Consider the following 21,438-nt stretch of genomic DNA (forward strand, 5'->3'; position numbering starts at 1 on the left):
GGAAAATTGGAGCACACAGAATCTGGTGCAGCTGCGCATAGTAACCAATCAGCTTCTAACTTCAGTTTGTTCAATTACGCTTTGACAATTAAACCTAGAAGCTGATTGGTTACTATGCACAGCTGCACCAGACACTCTGCATCCAAGCATCCAAGAGAGTGCAGCACCCTTTTCTGTTAAAGGGTAAAATTCACCTTTGGGAACATGTTACATGTTCCACCCATTTTTAGGATGAAAAATGTAACCTTCTGCAGCCGTTTGGGGATTCCCTGCCTCTGTGTGACAGCAGAACGAGGGAGAGGTTCCCCGTACCAGCTGTCATTTTTTGAAAACAGAGTTCTGTGAATGAATGAACTACAAGTACCGACATCCTTTGCGGCTGTCGGCTTGTAGGTCTCAATGAACTACCACGGTGCTGTTCAGTGCTGTGGTAGTTTATTGATTCTTCCTGTCTGTATGAAACTGCTTGTCCATATGATGTACAGCTTACACTGACAGTCTGCAGGACTCTTGCTTGGCACCAACGATCTGCTGATCCCTGATGTAATGTTTTCCAGGCTTCTTAACTAAAAATAGCAAATGCCCATTTTTTTTTCACCTGCAAAAAAATGTGCATTTATTATTATTATTATTATTATTATTATTATTATTTTAAAGGTGAACTTATCCTTTAAGGCCCCTTTACACAATTGGCCCACTCGGATCCACCTGTCCGTTTTTCAGGCGGATCCGAGCAGGCCACCTATTGACTTCTATGGGCAGGAGGATGTCAGAGGAGATGTGTCCTCTGACATCTGCCTGCCATCCGATCTGACAAGATCCTCTCAAAACAGGCGGATGGTGATACCTCCGGCGGATAGGAATCGGATAAAAATGGACAGACTGTCCATTTTAATTCCGATCTCCCCATAGAGAACAGCAAGGTTCTGACAGGTCCATCCCTGCACAGAGAGAGTAGATGGACCTGTCATCTGCCTGCTTAGCAGGGATCAACAGAGCGATTCCCCCACTGAGCTAGCAGAGTCCGTCCAACAGATCCGCTCTGTGTGAACTCATCCTAATGCTTCCCCTGCTTTGGAGAATGATAACAACCCAACCTGCACAGTAGTTTTCAAAATTCAAGTGCCAGTTGTGCAGGACTAAGACAATATTACGTAACTCATAAATTACAAATTCCAGGTGTAACTTACTACCTACAACAGTGTCAAGAATCATCCGAATTTTGGTAAGCAAGAGTTGTAACACCAGAAGCTCAGGGGATAAAATCTTAATGTGAGTTTATTTTTGTGCTTCTGTAATATAACATTCCTGTTCTGCAGACAGGATGTTTCTCTGCCTGATTGCACCCTTCCTTACCTAAAGCAACAAGGGAAGGTAGTTTTAATTAAAGCAATACAAGTTTGCTTGTCTCAGGAGTGTGCAGAAGGTTATTAGTAGAGAAAAAGGTTTATATTACAGTCAGAGGTCTCTTAGCTGCTTATACAGTAAAAAGACGCTATATTACAAATATGTTGCTCAGTAAGCACCTATGGTTAACAGTCTACTACCGTAGTGCTGAACCCTAGTAAGTTGTACTTTAGGCCCCCTAACAGGAAATGTTCCTGGTTAGGAGCAACCTGCATTTAAGCATTAGGTAAGTAAAGCATCACTAAAGCCTAGTACACACTGCTATTTTTGTATATATTTTTTCGTTAAACCCAACAGGCTGAATGAAAAAAAACTGACAGCTCAAGTCGGAGCCACAGTCCAATGTTAGTACAGCGATTTCCCCTGCTGTTCTATTGTGTTCTGACAGGGAATGACTCCCCCCACCAGAACACTCCGGTCAGTGGCTGAGAGTGCTGAACAGGAGGTGGTATACAGATCTTTTCCAGTCATGCCCCTGTGATAGAAGCCAGCCAGGTCGGCTTCTGACAGACCGGCTGCAGTACAACACAGCCCGACGTCGCTCAACATTTCACCCATGTGTAAGGGGCTATACCTCCTAACTTTGTGAAATGATAAAGAGGGATACCTTTTAGCGCACAGTATATAGGCAAAGGACATGTCCCTGCCACGGTCCCAGTTACGTAAACTGCAAAGATATAATATGTAGAAAATTATTAGCTAAGCCACAAAAGTGATTTTTTTACCTTTTTTTCTCCTTTATAATGGCCTTTTCCATATAAAAAAAATTCAGTGGTATAGTGATTGCATAAAATGTTTAGTGCAGTATAACACATTTTGTAATAAAATAGTGCTTTTTATATAGAAATGTACACATTCGACCAGAAAGAGGGACACTTGAAGCTGCCTGAGGGACAAAGGGATTTGGTCTCAAAAGTGGGGCAATCCCCCCAAACAACTGACAGTGGGAACTATGTTTACATTGGTCAGCTACACTTGTTCCACAATCTCTTATAGGGCACTGGAACCCTGGGGTGTTCAGTAATGCAAAATCCCCAACCAGCTTCCTGGTTGTTGGTACTGGCTCTTATCTTCCCATGCAACTAACTACTGGCCCATCGTTGTGATGGGTTACATTTTTAAGAGTTACATTTTTAAGAAACAGTAAGGAACACAAGGTGGAGAGGGACAGGCTAGAGCTAATAACCAGAATCTGATATTCCATATTACATAGTACCCTAGGGTTTTGGGAGTCCTGGGAAAATCTACATGAGGTTGAAGGATATGTTAAAAGCACATAGATATATGCCTGCTAGCAGATGTTAGTGCTGCTTTACCAGATATTTTCCACCCACACATACACTTTAAGGTAGCCTATTAACCAAAAGATATTCTTATTCATTCATTCGGAAAGTATACGTGGAATGGAAAGAAACCACTGACCTATGTGGGGGACACTTCCCAAATTGTCTGTTGCTGGCAATTTCTGAAAAACTTTTGTTACATTCTGCAGAGTAATCAGTAAGGCAATAGGGTCCCTTTAGTAGTGACAGTCAGCAGTTTTCTTTAAGACTTCAAAAACCCTTTACAAAACCATGCCCTACACAATACATATAGCTAACACTCATATGAATAAGGCCTTGCTCCTTCTCAATATCACCCCCTAACAATCTTAATGGTCTGACATAGGACATCGAATCTCACACTTCATATTGCTTTCCCATTGTATGCAATTCAGATAGAAAAATTGAATGAATGATGACTGCTAAATGAATGAAAAGCAACTTTTAATAATTTCCCTAGCAGAAATTCACAAACTAGACAATTCTCAGATAGTACTACAGCACACGGCTGAAGGTCAAGCATTGTGCAGTCTGTATCTAGAACATGTGGTTTAATATGGCTTGAATAAAGTAAGCTTCCTTTTAAAATGATCCTGCTGCCTGTGTTACAAATGAGCCACGGCCAGCAGAGTATTAGAATGCAAGGCTTTGTTTCATTATAGGTTTTCTTCAGCAACACACAAAATGGTCATGTGTACCATTATTCTACTAGAAGGTACCTTCATCAGACCAGAGGCATATAGATTAAAATCAAGATTAAAAAAGCAATTTAGCCTCGTCTAACAGCTAAAATTGAAATTAATTTTGAGCAAAGTTATTGGGATTCTATATTGAATATTGTCATAGACATAAAAAAATACAATTCTGTAAAGTCAAGCTAAGTGATGCAAGAACTACTAATGTGCCAGAGGAAATTCCACCCTCCAAAGCCTTTAAAGGACAACTGTCCCTTTGTACAGTTTTACTTTAATAAGATGCCCCAACCTCACTAAGTGTTATTCACTACTTTAGCCCAGATCCAGCAATCTTCACTATATGACCCCTCTCAGAACCATACAGCCTTTTTGGTTTGTACTCCACAGCCTCAATCATTCCTATGGGTAAGCTGTACTCTAAGCAACCACTGGAGACAACCATTTGGAAGAAAAGTGTCCTCTGCCAGAAAAAAATCTTGTTTCTCTTTCTTTTTTTTCCGTCTATGTAAACATTTGGTTGTCAGTGGTGTATGCACAGTGAAATACACTCCAGGCCTACTCCTGCCATTTGTAAGATGCCAAAAATTGAGCAGGATGCTGGGACAATATTATTCCAGGGCACATGCCCAGGGGTTACATCAGAAGCCACAGAAAATGCTGGTGGTTCTGTTACATCTAAATCATTGGTAGGATCACACAGGCAATTTGATCAGATCTGATTGGAAGGTCCATGCATTCCTACGGACAGGTGTCTGTTTACACTGACCTACCTCCAGGTTCGATCCAGTCTACTAAAAAAAAAAAAAAAATGGAAAGAGGATCCAACCTCTTCCATTTAGGCGGAATGGATCAGACTGGATCAGAGGGTAGTTGGGTGTAAATGAACAGCGGTGTCCTTTTACTCCTGGCTGCCTATAGAGCAGAGGTGGCTCTGTCTGTGCATGCTCTGCAGAAACTGAAAGGACACGGAGGTGAAAATTGCAACAAAGAAGAACTTTCCATTATTATATTTGTTTTTTGATTTGTATTCTTTGATCACTCAAGGCCCTTTTCTTGTGGCATATCGTTATTGTTTTTCCCTCTTATTTTCTTATTATTCTAATGAATGTTGTACCACATATGTACATATGGATCATCTTCTTCATCTCAAGTCTGATGTAACCATCATATTATCGTACTTACTTGTTGTATTTACCTTTCTCTTAGTAAAATTTTGTAAAAGAAATGTGTCAACCGTCTGCTCTGCTCTGATCAGCAGGGGATCTATGAGTTGATCCCCTGCTGATCAGAGTAGAATCCACCCCATGTGAAAGGGCCCAAAGGACAGCACACTGAGCGAGTTGTTATTTATACTGTATATAATGCATTTATCCTTGAAGAAGTAACTGGATGAATTACTCCATTCACATCCTACCAGTGTAGATGTTTATCCGATGAGTGCAATTCTAACCTCCAGGGAATTACAGACTAATGGCTGAAATTTTCCAACCCAGCCAGGAGCCTTTCTCAGCCATGGTGTCTCCAACCATCTACAATATATCACAGGAGGACAATTATCTAATGGGGACAGTTCCTTATGAGTATATAAATAAACAAGCTATGACAAGTGCTTCTATAAGACCTAACTAGACTAGATGCATTTTTTAACTCTACTGATAAAAAAACCCATCATAGAATGCTCTCAAAGCCTCACTCAGTTCACAAAGCTTAACATACATATGGTAATTTCACAAATGTACCTTAATTGCTTCACTTTGCAGTTGAAAATAGATTTTTTTACTTTACTAAAGCCATTATCGCATAGATCTTTTCCATGGCTAATATACATAAGAGGAAGTGAGGCAGTGGCCTCTGGTACTAATGCCGCGTACACACGATCGGTCAATCCGATGAGAACGGTCTGATGGACCGTTTTCATCAGACCAAACCGATCGTGTATGGGCCCCATCGGTTATTTATCCATTGGTTAAAAAATGTGAAACTTATTTTAAAATTAACCGATGGATACCTAACCGATAAAAAAAAAAACTATCGTTTGTAGGCACGTCTATCGGTTAAAAATCCACGCATGCTCAGAATCAAGTCAACGCATGCTTGGAAGCATTGAACTTTTTTTAACTGATGGTGTGTTGGCACGACTGCCATCAGTCAGCTTCATCAGTTAACTGATGGAAAAATCCATCAGACCGTTCTCATCGGATTGACCGATCATGTGTACAAGGCATAGGAGATACCCAGTTCCAGAAAAGAGCTAAGGCTTTAGGGTATAAGTGAAAAAGGTCTATTGCGCTACTGCGAGTGTTGGAATGTGTAAATAGTGAACACGTGTATATGCTGAAGCTGCTTAATCTAAAGGTGCACTAGAACCATGAATAAAATAGAAAAAAATGGTGATCAGCGCTACAGTTTAAACAAAAAACAACAAATATATATATATATATATATATATATATAAATAACAGTGCAAGCCTAGTATTCAATGAGCCGTGCAGTCGTCTGATTGGCTACAACAGCAAATCACCCCACAAGGTGATAAAGACAAATGGACTGCAAAATCAAATTATATAGTGACAATACCCTCTATGAGGAAAAAACAAGGAAAAGATTTATACAAGGAAAAAATGGATACAAGGAAGAAATGGATAAAAAAGGGACAAATAATCAATGTTATGGCAGACACTATATGGAATGTGCAACTGCACAAGTCACTGAAAGTAAAATAGCTGAACTAGATGGGAAAGGATGGGAAATGGGTCTTCTATGTCAGGTGTATGAATCCAGCAGCAGCCTCTCAATGCCCTTATCTTCATCCAGTGGTTTGTTCACATAGAGGGCAAATGTTCTCTTCTCCTGCCGCTTCAGCGTCACCAGTCCTCCGGTTTAAATGTACTCCACCGATATCCTGGTAGGATGGATGGTCCTCGGATGCAATGTCCTCCAATCCGAGGCTTTAGGGTAGTCACCTAGAAATGCTTGTACATAGCTACAGCAGCGCCTAAATGTCCTGATATGGCCAATGCCCTGTTGAATAATGCATGGTCACTCCTACCTTTCACACATTCCAATTTGTCAGTGAGGCTACCCATCACAGTGATGGGCCAACAGGAATGTGGAAGGATGGACTTAGCAGTAAACTCTGACACTACATACCAGAGTGCCCTGCCACTTGGCATCGACAAGGTTTGTGAGGCTGCTGCTAGTATGTACACCTATAGGTGAACTTTATATCCTGCAGCAGTTTGCTCTCTTTCACCATTACAGAGTCTTTTTAAAGCATAACTCTACTTATGTTGAGAAAAAAAACATTCCTCTCTGGGCGATCTGTGTACGTTTCAAGGATTATAACAATCTTTTTTTCGCAGACTCCTACCTTTTGTTATTCTGAAGAAATCCCTGTTTGTGCCTTTGTGCTAAGTGGGTATAATGGGAGTGGTTTCATAATTATCAACCAGCTGTGCACCTGCAGAGCACTAATGAGGAAAGCTGCATGGCCTGCATGCCTTTAGATGTGATTTTTCTATTGGAAGTATCTCACCAAAAATTACATTTTTGTTGTATTTCAGGCAGACTTTTGGGAAATTTTGTGAGCCAATTACACGAGCAGGAAATTATGTTTCTGGGGGGTGTTCTGTACAGAACAACTCCAAGTAGCCATTTTGCATTGCATTTTCAGAAAATGAAAGATAATTTTTAATAACATTCAGTACAATATGACTTGCGTGGCAATTGTATATGCTATATTATTTTTTCTTTGCGATTTTTTAGCCCCACGAAAGTTGAGTTACTCTTTAATGATATTTTTCACATTTGTCCCCCTTAAAAAACAAACTGTGCATTGGCTTTTAAAGTAAAAATATCTCAAAACTGATAAAGTTATAGGTGTTGTAAATGCATCTGATCTGTGCAGTAATGTCCTCAATGAACTAAAAAAAAAACAATTTTAGATTATAAAAAAAAATCATATTGCAGCCTCAAGGATAATAATCCAACCAATAGGTAGATGTAAATCCTATATTTCATTTTATATCGACTACAGTTTGGCGATAACTATGGGTTCCAATTAAGCCAGAAAATGAGTCATATGAGTTGGTGATAAAATAATACTTTGTGAGATACAATTATTCAGGAGAAGCTGGCCATACAATGGCAACTGGATAAAGCAAATCATCACTTCATTTCTTGGTGAAATCACCAAAAGGACATAGGACTTCCCAAAATTAAAACCTGGTGAAAAAATCAGATAACTTCTGAAAACGTTACCATTGTTTTCCTCTGTTTTCAAATTGATCTTTCAATAAACTGTACCAAAGCCGTCAATTTATTGCCCAACTTTGACTTTACAAATTGACTGAATTCTGTTGTTCATTCGACCTAGTGGGAGGAAGATTATTGAGCTTCTGATGATCATGTGAAAGTGGATGGAAAGTGGTTGAAATTGACTGAAAAAAATCTTAAAAATTATCCAAATCCAAGAACAAAAATGTAATAGATTGCTTATCAGTCCTTAGAGGCGGCTGTATTCGTTTTCACTTTTCAGGCTAGAACGATTTTAACAAATACAGAAAGTGGCCGTAACGCGTCACATTTTCATCCACGCTATTCTCCGGGAATCGAGCCGAACTGCGGTCAGGGGTATTCTACAATTTGTGGGCCGATTTCCCCAAACAAATCACCTACTATACAGGCCGGGTGCCAGGATGTTTAGGCACCAACGCATGTGAGTGTAACTTTAAATTGTTTTTACTAATACATTTTCAACGGCATTGCGCACTGAGGATTCTTTTCTGTTATTCCTATCCACTTTTATGAAGTAACCTACTGCAAGATACGCGATACAGCCACGGATCTCTCCAGGGGTTTCACCACATGCTTGAATGACCATACTAGAGATAGTGGGTCAACTCATAGGGGTGAGTGTACATCTATCTGGGGCACCCAGTCTGAGCACCTTGCAACACAAATTTTTTTGAGCATGAGCACTTTCAATAGCACATTATTGGGACTGTTAAGGACTCATATATTTATGTAAACCTAGCGCGGTGACTGTTTCGTTTTTGTTCTGTATTTGCTGTTAGCAAGTTAATACTGCAGCTGGTGGAATTACATATGTGAAATTATATAACTGCTAATTCATTGCAGGCTTAGAATTTATTTATATTATCTCTTATCTGCAAAATACTAATTCCTTCAAATGTAATAGAGATAAAGAAAGGAAGACATATTTGAAAACCAGTCTGGATAATGTAGAACAGTGGTCTCCAAACTGCGGCCCGGGGGCCAAATGCGGCCCTTTGCTTGCCTGAACCCGGCCTTTGGAGTACTATTCCTCCCACTGACACAAGACACAATTCTGCAAATGACATCAACAATGGGGCACCATTTCTTTCACTGACATTAACAATGGGGCACTGTTCCTCCCAATGATACCAACCATAGGGCACTATTCCTCGTTCTGATACCAAATGGGGAAATGTTTGCTCCCACTGATGCCAGAAAAATTTCTGGCCCCCCCTAAAGTCTGAAGGACAATAAACTGGCCCTTTGTTTAGAAAGTTTGGAGAACCCTGATGTAGGGGGATGGATGATTGAGTGTTGTCATCTTACAATGGGACAAGAAGTGCATTATTGGCAGGATCGCCAAGTGAAAGTATAATAAAAAAAAAAAAAAGAATGCAACCACCTCATCTAAGGACTATTAAGTTGCAATACATGCCATAATTCCACTTCTGAACTATAAAAATAAATAAAATAATGAAACATATACAATAACTCATTGAACATAGGGAAGAAACTAGTGTGTAAAAAAAATAACAAATAGATTCCATGTGCCTTTGATGGACAAAGCCCCATCATGGACCACAAAATGTTTAGATTACCCCCAGCTATATTACATGTATGATAGCAATTATATTTGCAGTATGTATACCAACTTATCTCAAACCTGAGTGCATCTTAAAGCAGGGGGTTCCGCGGTTCGGAAGTTTTTTTTTTTTTAAGCCCATTCATTGTGGTTTCATATAACAATTTACTACTCACTCGTCCGGCGATTAAAATCATCCCCCGTCCGTTTTCGTTAAAAAGAAAAACTAAAATAGACTGATCCTGTGATTTGACATTTTGCTTGTGGGTATACTGAAGCCCACAAGCACAGACTTCCGGGTAGCGGTATCTTGCTGGACGGTGCTGCACTTTGTCTCCTAGGAAGCATGACACTTGCGGAGACCTCCCAGCATACATAGCGCCGCCAGGGAAATCAAAGTACACGCCTACTCCAGCGGGAGGAAAACCCGGAAGTCCTAATTCAGACAGCTGAGTCAAGGTACATAATTAGAGCCGCAGAAAAAAAAAAGGTTAGGCATATGTGTATGTAATGTTGCAAGGATGTGGATAAAGTAATGTTTAAAATTAGGGTGAACCTCCACTTTAATAATACAGTACACCTGTTTTGTGTTTGAAGCCTCCAAACAGCTGCCAGATATTCCTTGAAGTAATTTGTTGAGAGGATGTGAGATAAGATTTGAATTAAGAGATTCCTTTTCAAATTGTCATGTTATCAGAGATGCCATCATTTTGGGAATTCAATCACGGTGACAAGCTACTCTATAAGCATCTTTCTGGGCATGTTATTTAAGGGAACATGAAGAAGACTGTGGCCCCAAGAGGACTCAGTTCTTCAGCAGGGAATTGTCATCTTGACTAGGTTAAAGGAATATCAAACCACAGGTCTATTTAGCATTGAGGCATGTTGGTACTAGAGTAGGGAAATTCAAATTCATCCTAAAGTTGTATCTATTATCATAAATTTACACTATATATGAAAGTGATCAGCTAAGTGGAAATCCTTTTTTTAATTGGGGTGGAACTAAAGTTTCAAAATAAAAAACGCAATGTTCCGTTACATTCCAGCATACTGCTTGTGTGCCAGGATGACTGCATTCCTGCACATGCACTGGGAGTGATGTCATTCTATGCCAGCCAATCGAGACAGCCGAAGACTGGCCTCCGGATAAGATGGAGAGAAAATGCTGACACCAACGCTAGAACTTTGCAGCCTGACCACTGGAACAGAGGTCACCTTTGTACCTTTAATTTTGTTTTAACAATAATATAAAATGCTTGTTTCTTTGTATATTCTTTAAACATTTGTACATAGGGGCAACCAGATCTGCTTATTGCATATGCACGCTCTGCTTCCTGAGTAGTATCTCTGTACAGTGACAGTGCCTCCTAGAAAATGGAAGTGTTCCACTTTTCTGAATGAGTCAAATACCTTTTTCCTCTGTAGCTCATAGTGGTTCCTTCCACTGGCTCATATATTCAGTAGGTAGGAACCACTGCATACAGCAGGAAGAATAGGTATTTACACATCTGGAAATGTGGAATGCCATCAGTGGCATTTCTAATCAATGAAGCTCTGGCATTTCAAGACACAGGGTGCAATAAAAGTAACTATAGATGGGCTTCTTTTAGGCCAGGTTCACACCTATGCGAATTGAGTGCGGCTTAAACCGCATCCAATACGCAGAACATTTCTAAATACATTGTTTTCAATAGGCTGGTTCACATATGTGCGTATTTTAGGCCTTGCGGTGCGGCTCAGGTGCGAATTCAGGACCATTATCTTCTATGGGTACGCAGCTGATTTCGCAGATGTGTTCATTTCTCTTCAGGATTTCTCTCATTCAGCTCAATACACTTCGCCCCTCCCCCTCCCCTCTCCCATGTCTCCAAATTCGCAGCTAATCTGCAGCTAAAACGCAGTGGATCTGCTGAACAGTTCTCTTATCTCTCTGCAGAGATAAGAGAGCTGAAATTCGCACCGCACTAGTGTGAATCCGGCCTTATAAGTGACCCCATGGTAACAGGGTTACTTTAAGGGCCAGCTCACACCATACGCAGTTCCGTAGAGTTTCGTGTGCATTTTTTCTGCACTAAAAATGCATGCACAGTGTTTTCCATGTATTCCAATGGCTCTAGTTGGCTCTAGTTCACACCATGCAGTCAGTTTCTGGTCAGTTTTCGGTGCAGAAACTGACCGGAAACTGTCTGCATGGTGTGAACTAGAGCCAACTAGAGCCATTGGAATACATAGAAAACCCTGTGTATGCATTTTGTGCAGAAAAAAACACGGAACTGAATGGAACTGCACCTAGTGTGAACTGGCCCTAAAGGGAACCTGTACAATGAGAAAAATATGAGCTGCCTTTGCTAATATCACCTTCTGAAATTCTACTTATCATGCTTGTCTACTGGCTTCATTACTTTTGGAATTAGGATTCATTGAATTTGAAGGCATGGATCGGGAATACTGACTTAGATTCAACTTTACTAATGCTTGTTCAGGGTTAGTGACTCAAAGTATTGAAGTCAGAGGCAGCTAGACAACTAACATTTTGGTGGCAGATCCGTCATGGCAGCCTAAATATTTTTCTTTATATAAGTCTTTATATAAGGGCAGTGGGGCGCAGATCTGAAGGACCTGGACCTGAGCATGTTGAAAAAACTTCCATATGTTGACATATTTTTCACACCATTCCATGCAGGGGGAGGCTTCATGTGAACACCAGCCTGACCCCCTTCTATCTTGGTACTGGCCTCCCCTTGCATCCATGGTGGTTATGCCATAGGAATACATTAGCGAGTTTACATAACAGACCCATTAGGCAAGCGCACATTGGCATTCCAAAACAAAGGGTTCCTTAGCAATTTCCACTTATATTTAACCACTTGCTTACTGGGCACATACAGTGATGAAAATAAGTATTTGAACACCCTGCTATTTTGCCAGTTCTCCCACTTGGAAATCATGGAGGGGTCTGAAATTGTTATCGTATGTGCATGTCCACTGTGAGAGACATAATCAAAAAAAAATCCAGAAATCACAATGTATGATTTTTTTAACTATTTATTTGTATGATACAGCTGCAAATAAGTATTTGAACACCTGAGAAAATCAATGTTAATATTTGGTACAGTAGCCTTTGTTTGCAATTACAGAGGTCAAACGTTTCTTGTAGTTTTTCACCAGGTTTGCACACACTGGAGGAGGGATTTTGGCCCACTCCTCCACACAGATCTTCTCTAGATCAGTCAGGTTTCTGGGCTGTCGCTGAGAAACACAGAGTTTGAGCTTCCTCCAAAGATTCTCTATTGGGTTTAGGTCTGGAGACTGGCTAGGCCACGCCAGAACCTTGATATGCTTCTTACAGAGCCACTCCTTGGTTATCCTGGCTGTGTGCTTCGGGTCATTGTCATGTTGGAAGACCCAGCCTCGACCCATCTTCAAAGCTCTAACTGAGGGAAGGAGGTTGTTGCCCAAAATCTCGCAATACATGGCCCCGGTCATCCTCTCCTTAATACAGTGCAGTCGCCCTGTCCCATGTGCAGAAAAACACCCCCAAAGCATGATGCTACCACCCCCATGCTTCACAGTAGGGATGGTGTTCTTGGGATGGTACTCATCATTCTTCTTCCTCCAAACACGGTTAGTGGAATTATGACCAAAAAGTTATATTTTGGTCTCATCTGACCACATGACTTTCTCCCATGACTCCTCTGGATCATCCAAATGGTCATTGGCAAACTTAAGACGGGCCTTGACATGTGCTGGTTTAAGCAGGGGAACCTTCCGTGCCATGCATGATTTCAAACCATGACGTCTTAGTGTATTACCAACAGTAACCTTGGAAATGGTGGTCCCAGCTCTTTTCAGGTCATTGACCAGCTCCTCCCGTGTAGTCCTGGGCTGATTTCTCACCTTTCTTAGGATCATTGAGACCCCACGAGGTGAGATTTTGCATGGAGCCCCAGTCCGAGGGAGATTGACAGTCATGTTTAGCTTCTTCCATTTTCTAATGATTGCTCCAACAGTGGACCTTTTTTCACCAAGCTGCTTGGCAATTTCCCCGTAGCCCTTTCCAGCCTTGTGGAGGTGTACAATTTTGTCTCTAGTGTCTTTGGACAGCTCTTTGGTCTTGGCCATGTTAGTAGTTGGATTCTTACTGATTGTATGGGGTGGACAGGTGTCTTTATGCAGCTAATGACCTCAAACAGGTGCATCTAATTTAGGATAATAAATGGAGTGGAGGTGGACATTTTAAAGGCAGACTAACAGGTCTTTGAGGGTCAGAATTCTAGCTGATAGACAGGTGTTCAAATACTTATTTGCAGCTGTATCATACAAATAAATAGTTAAAAAATCATAAATTGTGATTTCTGGAATTTTTTTTTTTGATTATGTCTCTCACAGTGGACATGCACCTACGATGACAATTTCAGACCCCTCCATGATTTCCAAGTGGGAGAACTTGCAAAATAGCAGGGTGTTCAAATACTTATTTTCCTCACTGTATACCCCCTTCCTGCCCAGGCGAAATTTCTGGCACTGCGTCGCTTTAGCTGACAATTGCGCGGTCGTGCGACGTGGCTCCCAAACAAAATTTACGTCCGTTTTTTTTTCACAAATAGAGCTTTCTTTTGGTGGTATTTGATCACCTGTGCGTTTTTTATTTTTCGTGCTATAAACAAAAAAAGAGCGGCAATTTTTCTATAATAAATATCCCAATTTTTTTTAAAAAAAACTTTTTTTTTCTCAGTTTAGGCCGATACGTATTCTACATATTTTTGGTAAAAAATAAATAAAAAATCGCAATAAGCGTATAGTGACTTGTTTTGCGCAAAAGTTATAGCCCCTACAAAATAGGGGACATAATTATTATTATTTTTTTACTAGTAATGGCGGCAAGCTGCGATTTTTATTGGGACTGCGACATTATGGCGGACACATCGGACACATTTTTGGGACCATTCACATTTAAACAGTGAACAGTGCTATAAATATGCACTGATTACTGTATAAATGTGACTGGCACGGAAGGGGTTAACACTAGGGGGCGAGTAAGGGGTTAAATGTGTACCCTGGGAGTGATTCTTACTGTGGGGGGAGGGGGCTGACTGGGGGAGGTGACCTATCTGTATCCCTATGTACAAGGGACACAGCATCGGTCTCCTCTCCCTGACAGGACGTGGATCTCTGTGTTTACACACAGAGATCCACGGTCCTGCTCAGTTACTGGGCAATCGCGGGTGCCCGGCGGCCATCACGGCCGCCGGGCACAGCAATAAAACAAACCTAGGTGTTCTAATCCCTCTCCACTCTATTTACAGCTAAAATTGGAATTATAATTTTAGACTTTATACTACATTCATTTGCAAAAAAACATGCCTGGATTTTACAACACTCTACCAGGCATTAAAAAATCAGCACACTGCCTGCCCCCAAGTTCACAGCATGCTAGATTACGTCTACCTTGCAAGTTAGCTTAAAGTAGCACACCAAAGAACATTTTTATACATCCTGTGTGGTAAATGGAACAAGGGCATTTCTCTGGTGGGGTCAATGACTGATATAAAAGGATTCTTTTTAGTAGAGCACACAAATAGGATTTTTGTATTCACTGTACAATTTATTTCTCGAAGGGACACAGCTTGATAATAATTAAGCAATGTAGGGTTATGCTGTTGCCAGCCTAGGCCTGCCCCCTAGAGGCTATAACACCCTCTAACCTATACCTGCTTATTTGTAGTAAGCAATCCAAAGAATAAAATTGCATATGAAGGGAGGGAGTTATGTCCTTTGGTGGGCTCCAAAAAAAGATTTTATAGCAAGTATAAAAATAATATTTTCTGTATTCTCCATTGAAGGACACAGCTTGGTGATAATTAAGCAATGCACGCATAGCTCCCAACTGTCCCTGATTTTGAGGAACCGTCCCTCATCTAGAACAAAGTCCCTCTGTCCCTCTTTCGTCATTTGTCCCTCATTTTGGTCTGATCTATATAGTTGTATATAAAATGCACTAGTTAATTATCAAAAAGTGTTTCACAGTACTAAAACTTTCATCCTATTTCTAAATTGCTGCATTTGTAAATTTTATAAGGCAATATAAAGAAATAGTAGTGGTAAAAAATCAATTTTTTGTTTGTACAATTCTCCTATGTCCTATGCCGACACACTTTTGCTAATAGATGTCCCTCATTCCCATCTCAGAAAGTTGGGAGGTATGATGCATGGACATTCAAAAGCAGTCCAAACAGAGGGAAGGGCACAGAAAAATAACACAGCCCAGCAAAAAAAAAAGGGGGGGGGGGTGAAACTGGCATCTGAGGAGGCAGATACATCAAACTTAGAAAATGTGAGACTAGGAGTGGGTTTTAATGGCATAAGGAGGCCCTTTACAATGCAACTCATAGTCCTACAAAACAACCTATCTAATCAACTTGGTGGAAATGGTGGACCTGGATGCCAGAGAACCTATTTTGGGCCCGTCTAGGATAACACACAGGATGTTTGTATACCTAAAAGAAGCAGTTTATGAGGTAAACCGTAATTGCCTTCACCGCATCTAAGCAATGCAAATAGGGGCGGTGAACAGGAGCAGCACACAACAAGAATTCCACAATATCCTCATCAAGGTGAAAAGCAGAGACCACTGGGCAAAAAGAAGGTTATTGGTCTCAAAACAACCTTGTCTGCTAACAGGTCCACATCCAGCATCGTTCAATGTAGACATATGCCTTGAAACACCTCCTGATAGAGTGACCATTCCCCCCAGTCCAGATTGTCTGCTGAGTAAATCTGCCTACCAGTTCTCTATCTCTGTGGTGCACATTCCCAGAGTAGATGGAATTTGAAACTAAGGCCAAGACAGGAGGGATTCTACTTTTATTTCTGCCACAACACCTTTGGTGGATACGTGGACGGGAAGTAAAATAAAATATCACCAGCTTGCACATGCACAGACAGCTATAATAATACAAAACCTACCCCATCCAAAACTACACAAGTCTTGGCTGGTGGGCACCCTGTGTCACACTTTTAAAATGTAGCAAAAGTCAGAATTGTTTAAGTTTTGGATGGCTTGGCAAACAGTTAGAACCCCTGTTAAATTTTTATTAATGTCCTGGTGTCCTAGTGACTATGACCAAGTGAGGAAAAATCCCAAATTTAGATTTTGTTCCGGAACATGAATAGAGGGGAAATCTTCCAATCTTCACCTGTTCTAGTGACAGCTGTCTAAAGCCTCGTAGACACGACCAGATTTTCCGCAGACAAAGCTTCAGACTTTTTTCCATAAGGGCATTGGCCAGGTATTTGTCTTGCATACAAACGGCACCCTTTGGGCACCTTCTGCTAATGTTGTGTTTGGTGAGCATTACTTCCGGGCATGTGTGTTTGTACTTTGGACTTTTGGCCGACGAACGTGTACACATGATCGGAAAATCTGACAATAGACCATTGTTCGCGGAAAATTTTAAAGCCTGCCATCCAACATTTGTCCACGGAAAATCCGACAACAATTGTCCAATGGAGCATACAAACGGTCGGATTTTTCACCAACAGCCTGTCATCAGACAATTCCCGTCGGAAAATCCATTTGTGTGTACGAGGCTTAAGAGGGGTTTTACCACACTTAGGAAATATTTTCTCTCACTTCCTGTTGTGAAGGGAAAATTCAGCAAATTGAAGAGAAATCTCACCAATGGGCACATATGGCTAAAACCTGATAGTGTTTTAACCATTTATTACTTAATCAAAATCGAAAAAAATTGACTTTGAATATACTTTTCAGACAAATCGCCTCCTTTAAATGTAGCAGACAAAGCATCAAGGTTTTGGAACTAACAGGAGCAACACTTTGTAAATGTAACATAAATGTAAATGTTACCTAAAACTCGCAATCTGTCTGCCCCAACAACCACTTCCTTCTCGTCTGCAGAAAACAAAAGCTTCCCATCATTTGACATTACCTCCAGGCTCTTTCCACGTGCCTGAATACCCTCTGATCCTGCAAGAGAAATAAGTAACAGAATGAAACAATAGGCTGTGAATTGCTGTTACCACTTTATACTTTACTGCATGTAAAAATTACAGATGTATATCTCCTCACAGCTGCATGCTCGCCAACTGTCGCTCTGAAAAATAGCGCCATTATAGCATAACTCCAGGCAAACTTAAGAACAATCCAAGTGTACATTCACTGATAAACTGCTGAATTTATTTTTTAACTGTTCTGTGTTGTAATCCTTTTTCATATTAGAGTGGAACTAAAGCAACCAATGTTTTCCAAAACAGACACATTTAGGGCATGCCCTGAATAATAACTTTCAGAGTTACTACAGTGCTTAAGCAGGCCATACACGGTGCAAATTTCTTTTGAAAGAAATTTACATGATCCCCCCAATCAACACAGTGCTAACAGGGGAATCCCTCCTGCTGAGCCATTGTCTGGGGTGGGCAGGTGAAGCCCAGTGGCATCACTAGGGGGGGCAGAGGAGGTCATGGCCCCATCAACATCCTACTGTTCCCCCCCGATCTGCCCCGGGTGCCACACATGGGGGTGGGGGGGGGTCAGGCACTGTCCAGTGGCCCTGGGTGCATGTGGGGCCTTTCTAATCTGCAAATTGTTCTGGCTTATAAACTCAAAAAGTACTGAAGCCAAAGAAATACATATAACTAATATTTTTTCAGAAGGAGATAAGAAATAGCATGCCCCATTATTTTTTTACAGTGCAGGTTTCTTCCAAGCCATCTTTGGGCACATTTATTTTTTATTAATAGGTTTTTTTTTTTTTACTTACCTCTGTCTATCCAAATAACTCTCAGGCCTCGTACTCACGACCAAACATGTCTGCTGAAACTGGTCCGCGGACCAGTTTCAGCGGACATGTTCGTTCGTGTGTAGGCAGTAACGTACAGAATTCCAGCAAACAATCGTCGGCCAGACCGTTTTCCAACGAACAACTGTTTCCTGGTCTTGCTTTAAAACAGTCTGCTGGAATCGTGTCCGTCAGACATGTTCGGTCGTCTGTACACAAAAGCAGCGTACAAAAACCCCGCGCATGCTCAGTCCAAATGAGGAGACGGGAGCGCTCGTTCAGGTAAAACTCGCGTTTCTTTGGGATATGGCACATTCGTCATTAGAAACCTTTTATTCTAGCAAGAGAACAATGTCTTAAAAAGGCGCACTAAACCACATTTTAAAGCCTCGTTTTATTAATTCTTCTCTTGCTAGAATAACCCCGTTCTCTTGCTGATGCAATTTCAATAGAGTTGTCCCATACTGAAATGTCACATTTCTTGCTTGTGATGTAATCCTTTAATAATGTTTTCTATGCCAGACGTGTGTTTTGGTTGGTGGTCCTCCATAATTTAGAGTAGTCATTTTTGTAAAGGAATGTTCATTTTTTTTTAATTTTTTTTTTTGTTTCTAGTTATGTCACCATTTAAACTATTTTTTTTTTACATGTTTTTTGAAAATTTTTTTTTTTTTTTGGTGTTTCATTAGAGAATATTAAACCATGTTGGCACACCAAATGTCCCCCCCCCCCCCAAGGAGTGTGTCCTTTGTAAATTACCCATTGTATATTTATTAAAGGTTTGCTGCCTAATAATCCCCACAGTATATCAAACAATAGACATGTTTTCAAATGAAAGCAAAAGGCCTTTTATTCAGGCAAATGTCATCACAAAAAAATAAAAAGAACGGCAGCACTAGAATAGATAGCAAACTATATGCAAACTTGCATTTCCAACATGGTGAAGGATAAACTTCCAAGCCTCAGTAGCCAAACACAAAAATATGAAGCAGCAGCACACAAACAAAGGAACCCAAACTGTGGTAGTACAAACACGATGTCCTTTATGTGGAAGGAAATGGAAGGCAGAAAATCAACGTTTCCTCCTCTTTCCAGCCTTCCCTCCAGGCAGCCTTCCAGCGGATCGAACACGGGGTCTTGCAGGTGGGGTTGATGTGGCAGCAGGAGGATGGTGTTCCGCAAGCCGGGCCGGGTCACATAGCCCAGTGTCTGGGGTCAGCAGGCCCCTCTGCATCCACCAAAGGACCTGGTTCATCAGGGCCTTTGCCAGTCTTCTCTGGTCCTCCTCCCCTTCATTTAAATCATGGGCCAATGAGGCACTGAAGGCCTCTGTGGGGTTGAGGGGGGCCCTCATGATGGCGCTTGCCTCCTGGATCATGCGGAGGCTTGCCTCCTCCACAGGCCTCAACTGCCTCCTTCGGCCTGATGGCCTCACCTGGGGGGGAGAAGACTGGCTGGTGGTGGTTCTCCTGGCCGGGTGGACCTGCTGCAGGCCACTGGGCCCAGCCTCCTCCTGGCTGCCACTGACCCCGGCCTCCTCCTGGCTGCCACTGACCCCGGCCTCCTCCTGGCTGCCACTGACCCCGGCCTCCTCCTGGCTGCCACTGACCCCGGCCTCCTCCTGGCTGACAGACACCTGAGGATCTGCCACCTCCTGGCTGATCTCTTCTTCCTGTGTGGAAAAAAAAAGAATTTTTTTACAATTTCGCTAAATAAAACCACACTCATTTTCATGTTTTTCGTTCAGTATTTTCTGTTCATTATTACTTGAATACACTCTACTTCTGACCCCTGCAGTTGTCATCCCTGACACCTATTTGTCTGTACACCTTTTTGTTTGCTTTTTTCCAGCTTGGTTTTATTTTTACAATATCTAATCATTAATCCACCAAGAATTATTTACGCCATAAATATAGAGGAAACTACTATACCTCCTCATCGAAGGGTGGCAGATCTGCATCTCTGTCAGCCAGGCCCTCTTCCTCCGACTCTGCAGGGCTGTGGTCATCTGGGGAAGGTCCGCTGGAAGGTAGCATGGAGGAAAGGTTGGAAGAAAGACTGGACATCGTTTTCCTGCCTTCCATTTCGTCCCGCAAAAAAGCCATCTGTTTATAATACCACAGTTTGGGTTCCTTTGCTTGTCTTGCTGCTGCTCCCGATTTTTTGATTTTATTAGCTTTGTATGCTCTCCTGTATGTGCTTCTGAGGTTGGCAAGTTTATCCTTCACCATGTTGGCAGTGCATCCTGGCACCCATGTTTGCATATAGTTTGCTAGCTCTTCTAGTGCTGCCGCTCGTACATCTTTATTACAATATAATGCGTGTTTTGAATTCCACAGGATGGGCGTGTCCTGATATTTTTGTAGTAAGGCCTCTATAGCTTCCTTGGTTTGTAGTTGGTCCATTTTACTTTTTGAAATATGATATTTTTTTTTGAGTCTAGATTCAAAAAACATAAACCAAAGAAAAATAAATATTCAAAAGGATCAGCGTTGACCTTGATATAATATGTGTCTTTAAATTTATTACCTATATCTAATTACAAACACAGTCTCTCTTGTTTAAACAATGATTGTCAGCTCGGCCGCATTGGTTGTACCAAACATTGATTTGCTAGATGCAGAGCCATTGTTAACATTGCAGTAAATATTTTTAATATTGAAAAATAAACAATGCTTACAAATGACAGTATTCATCTAGGCACTCTTTCCTGTGTAAATCTCATGCCCCTGACAATGGATGACATAAAAGACACTTCCTAATGACCTCTGTACAACCAACACTTGAACAATACTTTGCCTGATCTGAATACACCATTCAAAAACTTGTCAATGAGGTACAGCATTGTTCACATCTCTATTTTGTGAGGTGTCCAAAAGCATTTGGATACCAAAATAACATTGTGGTACCCCATAGACAGAATAGCTTAAAAAGGGTGCAACCAACAGCCCAAACCCCCATCCCATGTGTCTACATTTTCAAGGCCTCTGCTGATCACATTTTTAATTTCCTTACCTTCCTGTCTCTCGCTCCTCGTTTCTCACGCTCGCCTAATTACCGCGTAAGATGCGTAATCACGGCGTAAACCTTTTAAACACTCCGCGTATTTATGAAACCCCGCCCTCGTCACCTTTGCGAGGCCCCTAATCAATGAGTTTAGGAAATATGGCGTTAACTGTGTATGTTCTGGATGCGCTCGAAGATTCTCCGCGTAACGGACGTAAACACGTTGTTTGCATTCTCTACACTCCGCGTATGTATTAAACGCCGCCCTCTTCTCCGCCCATGGCGTAAGAATTCATCTTTTCCACGCCCATAATCTCTGTGGGAAAGGAAAGATGGCGATGTCACACGAG

The 21,438-nt window shown here is 41.3% G+C and overlaps 1 protein-coding gene across 2 annotated transcripts in view; it reads right to left on the reverse strand.

Moving 5' to 3' along the window:
* SGCD (sarcoglycan delta) overlaps nt 1-21,438 on the reverse strand; it is a 605,373-nt gene that overhangs the window by 116,106 nt on the left and 467,829 nt on the right. For both annotated transcript variants that reach the window (XM_040345086.1, XM_040345085.1), the window contains one exon: nt 17,152-17,271. In XM_040345086.1, coding sequence (XP_040201020.1) covers nt 17,152-17,271 — 120 coding nt within the window. The remainder of the gene's footprint in view (nt 1-17,151; nt 17,272-21,438) is intronic.

The sequence above is a fragment of the Rana temporaria genome, chromosome 3 (genome assembly GCF_905171775.1).
Source record: "Rana temporaria chromosome 3, aRanTem1.1, whole genome shotgun sequence".
Classification (NCBI taxonomy): Eukaryota; Metazoa; Chordata; class Amphibia; order Anura; family Ranidae; genus Rana; species Rana temporaria.